Source organism: Typopeltis vanoorti, chromosome 2, assembly GCF_054136105.1.
Source record: "Typopeltis vanoorti isolate ZY-2024b chromosome 2, IOZ_Tvanoo_1.0, whole genome shotgun sequence".
Lineage (NCBI taxonomy): Eukaryota > Metazoa > Arthropoda > Arachnida > Uropygi > Thelyphonidae > Typopeltis > Typopeltis vanoorti.
Genome location: NC_143550.1, coordinates 178797717 through 178815525, shown reverse-complemented (window position 1 = coordinate 178815525; position 17809 = coordinate 178797717). Strand labels below are relative to the sequence as shown.

Here is a 17809-nt window from a genome sequence, read left to right as displayed (position 1 = left end):
CTTGTATAGACTAACAGAACTTGCTGTTGCAGCAATTGATCAAAACATGTAATGAAGGCTGCTCCCAACCCATATCTCACCGAACTATGTGCAGAGAATTGAAGAGAATCGGTATTGGCAATTGCATGCCTGAATGGAAACCACTGATTTCTGCTAAGAGCCAGAAAGTTCATCTTCTACAGTGGTATCAGGAACACTGTGACTTTTTTTTTAATTTTTATTTAATCTGATCCACATAAAAGGCCACAAGACCATTAGTACTGTGTGTGGGCAAGAGGAATAGAAGAAAGGAGGAATCTGTTCACATTTGGCATAAACAGCTGAAAGTTGTGATCTTTGGAGAAGGCAGAGTGGGGAAGATGGTTCCAAAGAACCGAAACAGATGGAATGATAGAGGAGACAGTGAAGTTGGTTTGGTGAGTTTCAAGATGGACTGTAAAAGAGTATTGGTTACCTGTGGTGCTAAGAAATGATTTTGAAGGAAAGTGGAGGAATAATAGTGGCATTTCAGCAGAGCACTGTCCATATAAGTATCTGTAGAAGAGGCAGAAGGCAGAAATTGAACATCTGTGAGAGAAGGATCATAATTAGTCAGATTGCCCTCTTCTGGATAGAATCTAGCAAGAGAGGATTTTGGTGCACCATCCCAAATATGGTAGCTATATTCCACAGTTGGGTGGATTTGGGGTTCATATAGCATCTGTGATGGAGTGTAGTTGTGTCTTTCAGAAAAGTACACCAAATTTTTTGGCGGCTGTAGAAGCGATAGTTGAAATGTGTTTGTGCCAGTAAAGATAAGAGGTGCAGGTCAATCCAAGAAGAAAAATCTGATCGTGTTTGGATATCTCAGTATTATTAAGGGTAAAGTGAATGGCTGTGAGCTCATTCTTGTGAGAGATCAGACAGGACTGAGTTTTGGTTACATTGAAGTCTACATGATTTTCCTTGTCCCATAATATAGCTAGGAGATTGGAATTCAGACCGCTGGTCATGATGGATTTTAAGGATTCTAATACTTGAACACTAAAAGGCTTGTTAAATGAAAAGAAGGAGTGTACTGACATCAGCAAAGCTATGGGTAGGATTAGATGGATGTCTGTGAGAGCAGGTAATTTATATACAAGAGGAAGAAAGTGGGTGGAAAAACAGAACCTTGGGGTATTCCTGCATTGGTGGGGAAATATGAGGAGAGGAAACTGTCCATCATGACACATAGTGTGCAAGCAGTGAGAAAGTCGGCAATCCAGTTGCAGAGTATGGAATACTAACCATAGGATGGCAGTTTGTTAAGTAGGAACCTGTACCAAACCTGATCAAATGTCTTTGAAATGTCAAGGGCAACCATGTGAGTTTCTCCACATATTTCCGTGGCTTTAGAATCGTTAGTGGTGGAATCCATACCGCTGGTCACTGATTAGTTAGTAGGTCGCTAGGTGGTTCAAAAGTAGGTAATGATGACCTCCATAATTTTAGAAGTGAGAGCAATTGGACAGTAGTTCGTTGGTTGACTTTTATCTCCTTTCTTGGGATGGGCTGGATGTGGACCAGTTAGTGTAGATGCTAGTTGAGTAGGATAGATTGAAGAGGCAATACAGGATAGGTGTTAGTTTTGGGGTACAATTTTTTAACACAGTACCATCAGGACCAGATGCCCTGTTTGTGTTTGGGTTATTAAGGATTCGAATTTCTATTTCTTGTTGATGAAAGACTATGGGTGACAACATGGAGAGAGCTGTTCTTAGTGGAGTGGAGTGGAGGGAACTTTGCCTAGATCATCAATGCAGAAATTGGAAGAGAAGAGTGATGCCAGTAAGTCACCCTTGTATTTAAATGAAGTAACTACAGTATCATCCAGATGTGAGAGTGGTGGCAACCAAGGTGGGCAGAAATTGCTTCCAGTGACCTTGGCAAGGGACCAGAAGGAGCGACAGCCATTCAGGTAGGATGTGAGTTTGCAGCATTTAGCACTTTCAAAGTTGGATTTGGACTTTCTGATGATTCTTTTACAGCTGTTGACTGGATGCTGGAAGCCTGGGAAAAAAAGTCGTGGTCCGACAAGTCATGATACACCTTATTCTCTACTGACAGTAGGCTGAGAGTTTGACAGAAGTCCCATGAAGCAATGAACTCAGCTTACGTTGTAAACACAACTCAAGGTTCTGGAGGTAGTGTCATAGTGTGAAGCATGTTCTGTTAGTACAGAACGAGTCCCCTTATATTGCTAGAAGGTTAAATGGCCTCCAAGGAATATTTGAACATTGTGGCTGATCAAGTTTTTCCTCTAATGTTGACTTTTTATCCAGCAGGACAGTTGTTTCATGAATGACAGTGCTACTCTCCATCATGCAAGAATTGTTCAGCAGTGGTTCTGCAAGCATGACAGTGACTTCTGCCATCTTTCCTGGCAGCCACAAGATCTGAGCCCTACTGAGAATGTATAGGACATATTAGAAAAACAGATCTGGGAGAAAAAGTCTTCTTCTGTCAAATCTGTGCCAGTTTCATCCAGCCTTTTTTTTTTTTTTTTTTTTTTTTTTTTTTTAAGTCGGCCATCAAACTCATTTATTTTTCTGACTTGACTTCAGTACTCTCATAAATAATGCAAAGAATCATCAGCAGACTGCTTCACTACTTGGAGACACTGCAATTACTTAGTGATCAGCAATATGGATTCTGCCATTCTTGTTCCACAGTTGTTCTCCTAGCTGACCTCACTCATCTTTGGATACATGCCATGGTTAAGTTTGGAGAAATTAAAGTGGTAGATTTTGACTCTTGCATCACAGCCTTCTTTCCAAGCTGTCATCTTATGGTCTCTCTCTCTTTCCCCTACTTTTTCTGGGTGGATTGCCAGCTTCCTTCCCGGTTGTTCATTGTGTCGTGGTGGATGGTGCCCTCTCATTTGATTTTTCTATCAAAATGCCAACATATTGCTTTCACTTACACTCTTTCTCCTATACATTAATGACCTTTCTCTCTCTCTCGCTCTCTGATATCCAATTATTTTCCTAACTTTTCTGATGACTGTACTCCATTCCTCTTCTTCATTTTCAAAATGAAGAATCTTATAGCCTGATTCACCTGAGCATCCAAACCTTATAGAGCACAGATGATTTAGGCTTCAAGATTATCTATAACCAGTGTCTTAAACACTGCTCTTCTTGCTATTCTTAAGTTGGGGTGAGGTAATACCACCAAAATGCAATCCTATCTCATTTCACAGAAAACCATGCCTCACAGAAAACTGATTCAACCAGAATCAATTTTCTCTTCTTGGATTGATATTCCCAGCTAAGCCCTGGCACAAAGATGTCATGTCCATATCCTCTTCAGTCTCCAAAAAGTTTGGTATTCTTTTTTGTTCTAAATGACACTTCTATTCCGTTTAGGCCCTGACATAAATCTCACGTTCATCTGACTTTAGAAGATTGTTCTCACATTTGGTGTGGCTTACCTAGGAACTTCCTCAGAATTTTTGATTTTATTCAGAAGAGTGTTATTTGTTAATTAAGGATCCCTCTCTCACTGACTCCTTCCAGTCACTTTCCCAAAAATGCTCTGTTACTGCATTATGTCTTTTCTGTAAGTATTTCCATGGACAACTGCTGGCCCTGCCGTCCTTCATTTTCTTTAAATTGTGTATGAACACAAGCAACTGCTGTTGATTGAACACCCATATACAGCTGAGTAGTTATCGAATGAACTTCTCATCCTCCTGCTTCATTTCCCATACCTCTGCTCTTTGGAACAGTCTTCTCCATGCTGTTTTCCCAAATAATTACAATCTTTAACTCTTCAAGAAACAGAACCATATCAACAAATTCTTTTCTTCTCTCTAACCACTTGTACACACATGATGCTGTTTGTCATAGGATCTCTCTGTGTGGGTGATATATATATATATTAATATATATATATATATTAGACACTTTTGTGGGTGTGTGACTAAAAAAAAGGATCCTCCCTTGATGAGATCTTTGTAATGGCATTTTCAGATGTCTCTGTATGTAACAATTTGTGAACAACTTTAGTTACCTGTTTAGAATGAGACATATAATGAAAGATGGTGTCTGGAATGATTTTAGAGATACTTTATTATTGTTAATGTGCTCTCCTATGATACAAATAGTTTTTTAATGTGATGATGATGCCAAACTTTTGCCAGAGATGGTGTAGCAAGTTGACATGAAAATAAATGACGTGAGTGAATTCTACAGACATCCAGTAATATTCTGCGATCTACCCCTTTGGTGATTAACCTGCCTAGAAATGGGTGTTCGTTGCCTTCTCCATTTCAATGGTGAAGGATTTTTTGTTACATTCCATTTAAAACAAAAAAAGAAAGAAAGAAAAATATCATCCATTAAACACTACCACAGTGGCTGGTTATAGAAAAACTCAAGAGATGGCTGTCTCATCAGATATATAAGTTTGGGATTGTGATGACAACAGAACACTTTAAATAGCTAAACTATAACTGGTTAGTCTTCTTTTTATGTTTAAATTTCCATATAGGTGTGGATTCTCTGTCTATTCAAATGAATCCAATTGCCAGTTTGCTAAGAAAAATATATGTTCTTCTCTAGGTTGTATATTTGTATGTAGGATACTCTATCCCACATGCCAGTCCAATATATATATATATATATATATATATTTTTATATATATAAGCAACATATAGTTTTCTTATTTAGTTCTGTTTTATTATATTTCTCAGCAAAAAAAAAGCAACTTTTTTTTTGTGTAGTCTATATATGCATATTATATGTGTAGTTATTTTCAATCCCTTCCTGCATGTTTGTGTACTGAATAGTATCAGTGAATTTTAGATAATTTAGTAAACATGAATTTTTCAAAAGTTGTTTATATATTGTCTGTGGCACATTTCCTGTATCTCCAAAAGTTTATTAGGCTTTCTTACTATTTTTATTTTTTCATGTGATTTTCCCTGTTAATCAGCAATGAGTATGTACCAGCATTATGCCATTTTTCATTGAATCAAAATTTGTTCAGCAATAAAATTTGTTATGAATGTATATACAAAGAGGACAGTTTCAGAAGTATGCCTCTGTCATCTAAGAGATCTACTCCTTTACCACCTAAATAAAGCAGTTACTGAAATGCTGTGTGATTTTAAGTGACACTGAGTATGGTATGTAGCAGAGCTGGTGGTGGTGCAAGTATTATGAGAACCTTATCCTGATAGGTGTGCTTGTACACAACAATACTTAAAATTTACTACTAATGTATCTTTCATTAAACATATATATTAGTATATCAATTTTTATTAGTTATAAAGTAAGATAGATTTATTTCTTTTTTATTTTTTGAAATTTTAGGAAACACGTGAAAAAGTGCGATTACTTCTTCAGTTAGCTGATAGTCTTGTGGAGAGAGGACATGCTCATGCTACTGCTATAAAGCAGTGGGTTGCTGCAGTAGATCAAAAGTATAAAGATTTCAGTGCCCGCATGGATAGATATCGTGGCCAATTGGAACAAAAATTAGGACTCAAATCAGAGGTAGATTTTTTTATGTGTTCTAAACTTAATGATAGGTGATGGTTATCGTGATCAGATTTTTCCGAACTGATCTTTTCAGTTCACATGATTTTTCAGAACACACACACACGCGCACTCTCTCTCTCTCTCTCTCTCCCCCCCCCCCCTCTCCCAATTATCCATTCCATCCGGAAAATTGATTTGTAGCAATTGAATGCTAACTAAATTGGTTAAGTATTGCTGTTTCAATAGTCACTTCAAGGACTGTTACCTAAGATTGTGGTTGTTTGAGTGCCAGCTAATTGAAATGTTACTTTAGATAAATATTTCACTTTAGTAAATATTATATAGGAAAATTTTTGCAAGTAAATATGTGAATATTCACAGCTATTATTCATCACTAATACATTATCTACCAATAATTGACCGGACACCTCTATTATTTGAAGTTATGGAACATTCCAGGTTTGTTAATAATGTAAAAACCTGTGTACAGATAGTAGAAAGCAGTATTTCACTATAGCCATTGAATATAGGTGGTATGGCAACACAACATGCACTCAGTGACTTCAAGAGAGGTGTCATCGTGAGATGTCACATTGGTGGTATGTCCATATGCCATTGCTGCTCAAATTGAACATCCAAAATCAACAGTTGGCAATGTGATCAACAAATAGAGACATTCTGGCATCACTTGTGCAGGAAAACACCAAGGCGTCTGCTGTAAATGACTGATAGGAACAGGAGGGTGTGAAAATGGGTGCACGCAAAAACTGGCTACAATCGACACAGGCCATCCCTGATGAGTTCCAGAGCGACAGTAACATCATGATGAGCACTAATACTGTATGAAAAGAACTCCATTTACTGGGTTTCCACAGAAGAGCAGTAGCTCGTCTGGCCTGTTACAAAGAGCATGTGAACTAGACAGTTGACCAGTGGAAAATGGTACTCTGGAGTGATGAATCAAGGTTCACCTGTTTCCAGTCTAGTGGCATGATGGAGGTAGCCTGGTGAATGCTTGTTACCACAATGCCTTGTACCCACAGTAACGTTTGGTGGTGGAGGAGTAATGGTGTGGGGTGCATTCAGCTGATTTGGCAAGTGGGACCACTGGTCGTGGTCCGTGGTTCTATGAGGACAGCTCAATACCTTGATATTCTGGATAATCAGGTGCTGCCTACACTGTGGAGTTTTTATGGAACGGACCAATGTTACTATCAAGACAACAATGCCCCATGCTACAAAGCTGTGGCTGTTATAGAATGGTATGAAGAAATTGGTGTTAACTGGCTTCCCTGGCATGCAGGAACCCCATCGAACACCTGTGGGATGAATTTAGTGCTGATTGAGGTCCAGAGCAGCACATCCTCGATCTGTCACTGAACTCAGTGCTGCTTTGATAGAGGAATGAAGACAAATTCCACCTGATGTGCACTCCACATTTGTAGAAAACCTCCCTCAGAGGATGCAGGAGGTGATCAAAGCCAAAGGTGGACATACCTGATATTAGGGTTCACCTGCTGGCATCAATTTTAATTGCTAAAGTGTCTGGACAATTATTGGTAGATAGTGTATATTACCATATTGCTAATATGTTATGTATATATATATATATATATATATATATATATATATATTACTGTATTGCTAATATGTTATGTATATATATATTACTGTATTGCTAATATGTTATGTATATATATATATTACTGTATTGCTAATATATTACTACATATTAACCCTTTTAAGTGTGAAATTTGCACTTTTCAAAAGTGTTATTATCATTTGAACTTCCTTTGAAAGATTAAGAAGTTTACACTTACTTATCACCAAAGACTTCATTTTGATTACTTGTTTCATATTGTCCATTCTGTCTAATTTTTTCCCCTGATAAGACAAAGTAGTAGTATTGTAAAAAAAATCATAAAGTGGTTCGTGATCTGGATAACTCAATCCGATAATTGTTTCATCAATGTCAAAGTCGTTGTCTGAAGTATAAGTGTTTAATGCAATTCGCCAAGCAGTTATTATCTACTTATAGTTGAACAAAAATTTTTATCTTTTATAGATATCACTAATCAGAGAGCAACATTTACAGGACCTTAAACCAGAAAGATGCAAACTATAGTTCTTATCAAGCTGCAGTTTCAGGATTTACCTATAAATCATTGGAAATATACCGAGAATTATGTTTGATATAACTATTAAAGGGTATCTCTTGTGTCAGATGCAATACTCACACAAATTTTAATTCTTATAACTGAATGGAAAGTTATTCTTAGACTTTGTTACTAATACTAGTATTCTACAAGCTCCATTATTTTCCCTAGTGGGGTGTGCTTGGCAAATAACAAACGTTTTCCAGCACAAACATTTGTGATGTGAGGCTATAGGGCAGAAAGGTAGAGAAAGTTTACCCTATGGAAGATATGATTGTGTTAGTCAGAACAAACAAACAAAAAGATGAAAGAGTTGTTGAATGAGGTGAAAAAGATGAACAGAAGAGCCAACATTTTGAGTGTGTTGCCAGAGCATGACATGGAGTGAACTGAGATGGGAAAACTTTTAATTTTTTAAGGATTCAGTGATCAGGCTGCTGGATAAATGGTATATAATATGCTGATGTATGAAGTATTTTTGGTGATAGAAAGGATTTATACTTGGATGGCAGATTGCACATAAATGGATTTAGTATTAGTAACTGCCAAGAATACATCTCTGTATTCTCTCCAGTATGCTTGCAATTTATTTCTGTAAAGAAATAATCTTGATTTCTTGTTTCAAATGGTCAAACGCTCTTTTTTTTTTTTTTCAAATACACCTAAACTTCTTTTTATACGAATTTTTTTTACGTGCATTGGGATATCAAAAATAATTTTTTTTTACGCTTTTTTTATTCACTTTTACGCGACCAACCTAAAGTCTAAGTTACGAAAAAATCCATAATTCAAAAAAATTCTGAGAATTTTGTAGAATTGCATTCTCGTTTCAATTAAGAAAATTCTAAATTCTTACGAATTTCATTTATTGGGAATTCCCCAAATTGCATAACTGACTGCGCATAAAAAAGCAGTTCTTAGCAGTTTTAATTTGATGTTTGAGTAGACAATACAGTTACTGCATTTTTTGCATTTGCATTTTTTAAGTGAAATCAAAATAAAAATCACGTTATAAAATTAATAACTTTGCCAAGAAATAATAAATGGTAAGCTATATGTAATTTTCAAACTTTCATTTCATTAACCGAAGATTTTAATCCAGCTCTCACATGATGTTGCCGATAACCAAATAAAAGGAAAGCCGTTTCTTTGGATATAAAAATTCAAATTTTAGATCGTCTTCAAACTGGGGAAGGTGCGACAGCTGTGGGTAAGCATTTTGGATTCCATGAATCAACTGTCAGATCTATAAAGAAAAATGAAGAGGCTATTAGAAAAGCGGTATGTTCTGGTACAAAATCGAGTGCGAAATTATCATCATACACAAGAGATGTTGTTCTAGAAGAGGCCGAAAAAGCTTTAGTGATGTGGATAGAAGATAATGTACAAAAAAGAATGTTAGTTGACGGAAATTCCATCAAGCAATCAGCATTGAGCTTTTATGAACAGATTAAAAAACTGCAGCCAGATGCTTCATCTCAATCGAGGAAAAAATATGATTTTCATGCAAGCAATGGTTGGCTGGCTAAGTTTATTAAAAGACATGCTCTTCATAATATAAAAATTAAAAGTGAAACAGCTTCTGCTGATGAAACAGCTGATAAAGCATTTCCACAAAAACTTGCTAAAATAATTGAAGATGGAGGTTACACTCGTGAACAATTTTTTAATATGGATGAAACTGACCTTTTCTGGAAAAAAATGCCAAACAGAACTTACGTATCAAAAATGCAAAAAACTGTTGGTGGGTTCAAAGCAGCAAAGGATCGCATAACACTCCTATTTTGTTCGAATGCTTTAGGTGATCGGATGTTAAAACCACTGCTCATAAATCGATCATTAAGACCACGGCCAATGAAAGATGTAGATTTTCAAAAATTGCCAGTTCATTGGATGGCCAACGAAAAAAGCTTGGGTGACCATTGATATTTTCACTGAGTGGTTCCACAAACATTTTGTGCCAGAAATTAGACGCTATTTGAATGACAAGGGTCTCGAATTTAAAGTGCTTTTGATTCTTGATAATGCACCCAGTCATCCTGCCATAGAACACCCAAATGTGCAATTTTTTTTTTCTGCCGCCCAATACCACATCATTGCTACAACTTCTAGATCAGGGTATAATTGCGACTTTTAAAACATATTATGTCAGACAAACATTTCAGTACGTTTTGAACAAGCTAAATGATGATGAAACACTGTCAGTTATGGATGTGTGGAAAAAATTTTTAATTTTGGATTGTATTGATCAGGTTTGATTATCGTAATCTGAATTGAGACCAGAAACTATGAATGCATGCTGGAAAGCTATTTGGCCTGCATGTGTTAAAGAGAATGCTCCTGTTCCCTCTAATTATACTGCAGAATTCCCCAATATAATAAGTTTGGCATGTGAAATTGGCGGAGAAGGATTTGATGATCATACGTCAGCAGAGATCGAAGAATTGTTAATTGATAAACCTCTTAGCGAAGATGAAATAGTGGAGATTGTTTCTGAGACTCCTGAAAGCAAAGTTAATAATAATGATCAAGATAATTCTACTTTTACTGCTGATATAATTAAAGGTCTTAAACTGGCCAGTAATTTAGGCAATTATTTTGCCCGACATGATCCAAATGAAGAACGTGTTGGGAAGTATTCACGTGCTTAAGTTGTTGATGTCTTCATTCTGAGAATTATATCGCGACTTATCTAAAGCATCAACACAGCGATTAATAACCGAGTTCATGCCTAAAACTACTGAAACAACCAGTGGTACTTTTGTTCAAGACATGACAAGAAGAATTCCACAAGTTGAGGAGGAAGTCGATGACGATAATACCATATCTAGTAGTTCTAGTGATATTACAGTCTCACGAAAACAAAAGCTTTCTCGTTTATTGTCAGAAACTGATAGCGAATAACATAATTTTTTTATAGAATCCTTAGCAAGCAACTGAAATGAATATGTTTTTTTTTTTAAATTATTAAAATTCATTCTATGTATGTGTGTTCTCCACGAAATGTAAATAAAAATCTTATGATCCTAACGAATTTAATGTTTTTTTTTTTTTTTCATTATTTTGATTATATTTCAGGTTTGGAACCAATCTTTTTTTCTATGGAGTCAGTAGTTCTTTTTACGCGAATTCTATTTACATTTTACATTTTACGCAATAGATACGTTCCTAAAAATTAAATTCTATTTAATTTTTAGGAACGTATCTATTGCATAAAAAGAGGTTTAGGTGTATATCATCATAGTTATGATTCTTCTTCTTTTTCTTGAGTATTCCGCAATTGAGCAGGTTCTTCTTTTAGGAGCAAAAACTTTTCTTCCACTCTCTTCTCTTCTGTACATTCTCTTTCAAGGTTGTGTACCTGTCTCCATTCAGCATGTCATCTAGCATTGTTTTCCTTACTCTTCTTCTGGGTCTTTTTCCATCTATTTTTCCTTTGATGGCATCTCTGATGATTCCATTCCCTCTCAGAATGTGTCCAATACAGTTTCCCTTTCTTCTTTTTATCCTCCTTAACAGACTTCATTCTTCTTCTACTCTTTTTAAGACTTCTTCATTAGTTATTTTATGTCAATTTGATTTTTTCCATCCTTCTCCAAATCCACATCTCAAAGCTTTCCAAAATCTTAATTTCTTCTTTCTTCAATGTCCAAGTTTCAGCTGCATAGAGAGCAACACTCCACACATAACATTTTATTAGTCTTTTCTTTAGGTTTCTATCCATTTTACTTCTGAATAAATTTTATTTTCTAGTAAAGGCATATCTTCCCATCGCTATTCTTGCTTTTATGTCACTTTTACATCTTCCATCATTGCTAATAACACTTCCTAGATATTTAAATGTCTTTACTTGATTCAATTTTTCCCCATTTATTCTGATATCCATATTTGCCTCTTTCCTTGCTATTTTCATTACCCTTGTTTTTCTGATGTTAATTTTAATTCCATAATTGATACAAGATTCCAGTAATCTGTTCAACAGATGTTGTAGTCCTGTTTCAGTATTTGATAATAATGCCTTGTCATCTGTGTATCTTATTGCAAATATCTGTCTACCTCCAATCTTTATTCCTTCTTCTGAATTCTCCAGTGCTTCTTTTAACATTGCTTCAGAATACATGTTAAACAAAATTGGTGACAGAGAATAAATGTGCTGAATGTTTAGCACATCTACTCTTCAACCAATAGGGGTTGTGGGTTCAATTCACTATGGTCATGGATGTGTATGATTGTCTTTAGGGTGTGGAAATGAATTTCATCACCCAATGTGAGATCACCATACTGCTTATTGGAGGCCTAGAGTGGCTTGAAAAAGTTCCATGTTTTGTTTCTAGAGCAGAGTTTCCAAACTATGTAAAAATAAATAAATTAAATAAATGATAAAATTAATAAAAAAAAAAATAGAAAAGCAATCCTTAATGGTACTAATGTACTATAGGCTTACAACACTTCGTGTGTGGGAATTATTATTATTATTATTATTATTATTTGACACCTCCAGGGAGTCCAAAGACTCATCGAGGGAGAGTGTGCCAACAGCATCGAACAATTGGTCCCCTTCTAACTACTAACCGTGCTCAAACTTACTTAACTGAGCCATTAGTAGCAGAGGCTCTACCAATCGACCAACCTTTGCCACATAAAAAAAAAGTTTGCACAGGAAGTATCTTCATGACCAGGCTACTTGTATATACAGGCTGATGACTTCACATTATTTGCTTTAGTATTCATAATGTGCAAAGCACACTCATCCTTTCAGGCTGTGCATTATGGGAAGGATCATTACCCAGATTAGTTTCGACCTTTATCGAGGTCTAATCAGTAGGAGCCAGACCCACAAGAGATGCAATGGTTGAATTAATGCAGATGTCATATTTCTCATATACAAGTAGTAAAAAAGGTGTATTGCCTTATTAAAATACTTTGGGTCAGAGATAGTTGTCTGGCTCCCACTGAAGAGACCTCAGAAAAAGTTGAAAGTGGTCTGGATAGTGACCCTTCCCATAATGTATAACATTATACATATCCGAAAGAATGTATGCTTTGTTTTACAGGATACTAAGGCAGTTAATGTGAAATCATTAGCCTCTATATGCAAGTGACCTAGTCATGAAAATACTTCATGTGCAAACTTTGTTATCTTACTTGGATAAAGGATTGAACAAGAAGATAATATCTTGGCAAGTTTAATTTAATTTGTAATCAAGTGAAAAAAATTAAATCTTTCTACATCTTTTTCTAATCTGGGGAAAGGAATGTTTCTTATAATGATATTTTTTAGTTTTGCATCCATTCCTCAACTATGTATACTTTATAATATTTTATATATTTCCCCATTTCTTTAGTTTTAAATGATTATTTATAGTATTCTGCTTGATATATAATTATATGAATTATATATACATAAACAGTACAAGGCACAGGCCAGAAAGGTTACTAGAGTGGTAAGAAAGACAAAAGCAGATTATGAAAGGAAGTTAGCAATGCATGCTAAAGAGAATCCCAAACAGTTCTTTCAATATGCTGCAAGTAAAAGAAAGAATGTATAAGGCAGAACGATTTTAAGGAATGCTGATGGTAGGAATGTGACTGAATCAGTTGAAATAGTAGAATTACTAAGTGAACATTTTGCAAGAGTATATTATCCAGGTGAAGATATTGCAGTAAAAGAGAGGCAAAGGCTTATATGGGAAAGTAAATGAAATGGGGGTGCATAGCATATTACAGAACCTTAATGTCAATACAGCTGTGGGATTGGATGGTATACCAGCTCAAGTTTTATGTGAAGTGGTGAGGGAATTATCAGTGCCCTTGACCATATTGTTTAATCTGTCTCAGCTCTGGGTTAGTCTTAAGTCGGTGTCAAAAGAAGGGGTAATTGTTCCATTGCATAAAGGAGGTTCCAAGACTGATGTAGCAAATTACCGACTGATCAGCATATCAGAAGTTGTTGTCAAAGTATTGAAGAAGTTGGTCAAGAGCAAAATACAGGAATGGAAAAGGGATACTGTATGGGGGACAACATGGTTTTGTGAAGGGTTGGTTATGTCTCAGAAACTTGCTCATGTTTTATAATACAGTGACAGCTGAGTACGATAAAGATAATGGGTTTACAGTGATACTGCTGGACTTTGCAAAGGCCTTTGACAAGATACCACGTGGAATTCTAATCAGTAAACTGCTGCACGTGGGGATGGATATAGGGTTGGTGAGATGAATAGGAGGGTGGGTGATGGAGGGATATCAGAGAATAGTTTATTCAGGAGTAGAGTCTAGAAGAAGGCTTGTGACTAGTGGCATGCTGCAGAGTTCTATTCTTGGACTGCTACTGTTTAATTTGTTCATTGATGATATATGAAAGGATCTGAGAGGAACTGTTCAGTTATTTGCCGATGATGCAAAGTTGGGTAGAACAACAGTTAATACAGATAATATCAGAATTTTACAGGATGATTTAAACAGATTGGCAGACTGGGAAAAGGAGAATGGATGTAAGTTTAATGTGGCATAGTGTAAGGGTATGCATTTTGGGGTGTAAAGATTCCCAGCTGTAAACTACATTGATCGAACTGTACTCCAGGAAATTGACAAAGCCAGAGATGTGGGATTGTTAGTGGATATGGAGTTAAAGTTTAGGGAGCACATAGCAAAAGCAGCTCAAGCAGCTCATGATATCACTTGGTTACTGAACAATACTTTGACAAGCAGTTTATTGTTCCTCTTTATCTAGCTGTGATAAAACCCCATCTTGACTACTTCATGCAGATCTGGGCACTAGAGTTTCTTGGTGATGAGGAGGAGGTGGAGAGGATCCAGAGGCAAGTGACCATGATGGTAGCAGGTATATGGATCAAGCTCAATAAGAGTCATTGGTTGCAGAAATTGGGTGATAGGCAGAAAAGGTTGATATAATTGAGACACACAAATTACTGAGAGGTTTTTACAAGATTAATTCAGAGGAAATTTTTAAAAACAAGTGTGTTGGTGGGAGAACTAGGGGCCATCCATGGAAACAGAGCAAGAGTGTAGTTAGCAAAGGTGTTAGAACTAGGATTTTTGCTTGGAGAATGATGAATAAGTGGAGTAGGTTGCCAGAGTCTGTTGTGAGTGCCATGACTGTGAATGAGTTCAAAGCAAAGTATGATAGATACTGCACAAATGTTGGATAGTTCCTGACATGATGGTTAGGGCCTCCCTCAATGAGTCTAAGGACTCCTTGGAGTTTTCTATAATAATAATAATAATAATAATAATATTATTATTATTATTATTATTAAAAGCAACTCAAGGAGTTGGAATAATAATACAAAAAAGAAACAAGAGAAGAAGTATTTTTCTTCATATATAATAATAATAATAATATTATTATTATTATTATATATGAAGAAAAATACTTCTTCTCTTGTTTCTTTTTTGTATTATTATTCCAACTCCTTGAGTTGCTTTTTCATGTTTTTTTACTCTGCTGTATATTAATACAGTAGACAACGCTTATTATGATCACTTTGGGACAGTTGCTTTTCGATAACAATAACCAGCTGATAACATTAAGCAAAGGATATAAAAAATTACATCATTTATTTCAATTTATTGTTATGAACATTATTTTATTTAATTTGTTGTTATAAACAACTTTTTAATAAGCAACAACATAAAATTTATTTTGAAATCTTATCTAGTGTTGTCTGTCATGTCTTTGAAAATGGTAGTTCATGAATAAATTGCACATACTCATAATGTCTTTCGAAGTTTGTCGCTATATGTTACATACACCGCACTGAAGTATTTGTAGAGCTTCTTACATCTCGGCATTGGTTGTAGGAGCGTCTAAAATTTGTTCTTCTATACTTGTATTGGGTTCACTTTCTTCTACTAGTTTAAAGTTCTCATTGGAAGCAGCTTGACATATTTCTGGCACTGTCATTGTAGCCACCACTTCAACGTTGTTATCGATATCCAACCAATTTTTAAATTCTTCTGTTGACATACCATCTGGGGTTATATCAAAAATTTCATTTGCGAGATATTCAAATTCTTTGGAAGAAGGAGTTTCAGAGTTTGTCTTAAAAAATCCATCTTTTTTGAAAGCAGTTTTCAATAGCCTTTTCTGAGACTTGCTTCCATGACATTGCTACCAAATACAATGCATCAAGAATGGAATTCTTTTTTTGCAGTTGCACTTCCATCAGATTGGTCTTTTATATAATCAAGTTCAGCTATAATTCTCACATGAACTTCCCTGCAATAATAAGCTTTAAAAACTCGTATGATGCCTTGGTCACATGGTTGAATTAACGACGTAGTGTTCAAAGGCAAGAAAATTACTTTGATGTTTTTTAGTGATAAATTGTTTGTGTGCAGTGCAGTTGTCTACTAACAAGACAATTTTTTGTTTTAATTTAAGATCCCACTTAACTAACCAATTGTTGAAAATGTCATTAGTCATCCAAGCATTTGCACTAGAACAGTAGTCAACTGGTAAACTTTTGACATCTTTAAAACACTGAGAATTTTTACTTTTTCAAATCACTAGGAGCTCTCGTTTCTCACCTTTCATATTAGCACAACAAGGGAATCCCCCCCCCCCCTTGCATTTGCCTGGAAAATTTAAGCTTTATGGAAGAATAAGATTAAAGGAAGATTAACAAAAAATCAAATTTCGAAATGTTCTTTGTCAAAGTTTCTCCTGATTAACCCTTATTTCTTAGAATTCTGAGATGCAAAAGGCTAAGCATTCAAGGATTTTGATAACAATAACCGGAACTTTGATTATGATAGACGGATTATATTTAATTAATTTTAAATGCCGTGTTTTGGGACTGACTGATTTTGATAACAATAGCCGTTGGATAATATTATGTTTGATTACAATAAGCGAATTCTACTGTATTAACATAGTTACTGTTTTCTTTGTTTCTGATACTGCAAAATTTTTGATGTTATGATTTTCAAGTTCTTCAATTAATTTTTCTTTTCCTGCTTGTAATCCTGCATTCTAGGTGCTAATTCTCAGTATTTCCTATTTCAATTCTGCTTTCATTATTCTGTTTTTGGTCATTTCCAGTCTAGTCATCTGGTCTTTCAAACTGGTTCCTTTAAGTTTGTTAAGTCTAATGCCATTGTGCTGTCAGTATGTTTACAATGTGGAACAACTGATGGTAAAATCAGTTGTTTCCAAATCAACACTTACATAGTATTGTTTACTTTAGTAGTTTAACGTGTCTGGGTGATTTTTGTGTGTTTTTTGAATATTTTAACAGTAAACTGATAGATCGAGTATCTGTGCTCATGGCTCCCATAAAGAGGAACACAAAGATGGCGTCCATGTTGCCATATTTGTCTGAAAATCTCGATTTAAAAGACTTGATTCAGTGTTCCGTTTGCGAAATGTATGCATTGAGGAGAGCGGTTGGAGTCTGGTTATACAACGATTATGGAGTAAATGTGTGCAAAAAGTGTAAAGAATGTGATGATTTAAAGAATGTTTCAGGTCGTGTGAGTGATATCATTGTCGAAAGTGAGGAACTAGATAACAGCGATATTCGAGGTATGAACGAGGATATTTGCGAGGTAGTACCTGATAGCTGTGAGAGTGCCATTGATAGAGTGAATGAAGTTAAGCATACAGGACGATTGAATGAATCATCGGAAAATAAAAATGATGACACCGATGCATTGAGTGAAATAGCTTTATTACGTGGAGCGATACATAGTGTAAACCAGCAACTGGAACGTTAGCAACAATCGTTAACAAGCATACCGACTAAAATCAAAAGTATGATAGTGAGTGTAAATAAAATGAAAGAGCATGTATTGTATGGAGATTCCCTAGTAAGAGGTGTGTTAGTTGAGAGTTTAACAAAATCATACCAACCCGGTGCGACTGTAAAGAATGTACGCGAGTTGATTAGGATGCAAAAACAGCGGGTGAAGGAATTGATAGTGGTGGTGGGTACAAATGATTTGAAAGGAAATAAAAAGGCTATGAGTGAGAATGTGAAGGAATTGCTTGAGGTGGCAAAAGAAAAGAGAGAGAGTTAGGATAGTGAGTCTGTTGCCATGGCATGACAGTGAAGAGTATAGAAGGAGGGCCATAATTGCTAATGACTTTATACGTGAATTATGTTTGATGAGTGGTGTGGAAT

At 35.6% G+C, this 17809-nt stretch overlaps 1 protein-coding gene across 1 annotated transcript in view; it reads left to right on the top strand.

Moving 5' to 3' along the window:
* trio (trio Rho guanine nucleotide exchange factor) overlaps positions 1 to 17809 on the top strand; it is a 1056141-nt gene that overhangs the window by 453716 nt on the left and 584616 nt on the right. Inside the window, exon 24 of the mRNA XM_090403001.1 lies at positions 5341 to 5523. Within this exon, the coding sequence (XP_090259127.1) occupies positions 5341 to 5523 (183 nt within the window). The remainder of the gene's footprint in view (positions 1 to 5340; positions 5524 to 17809) is intronic.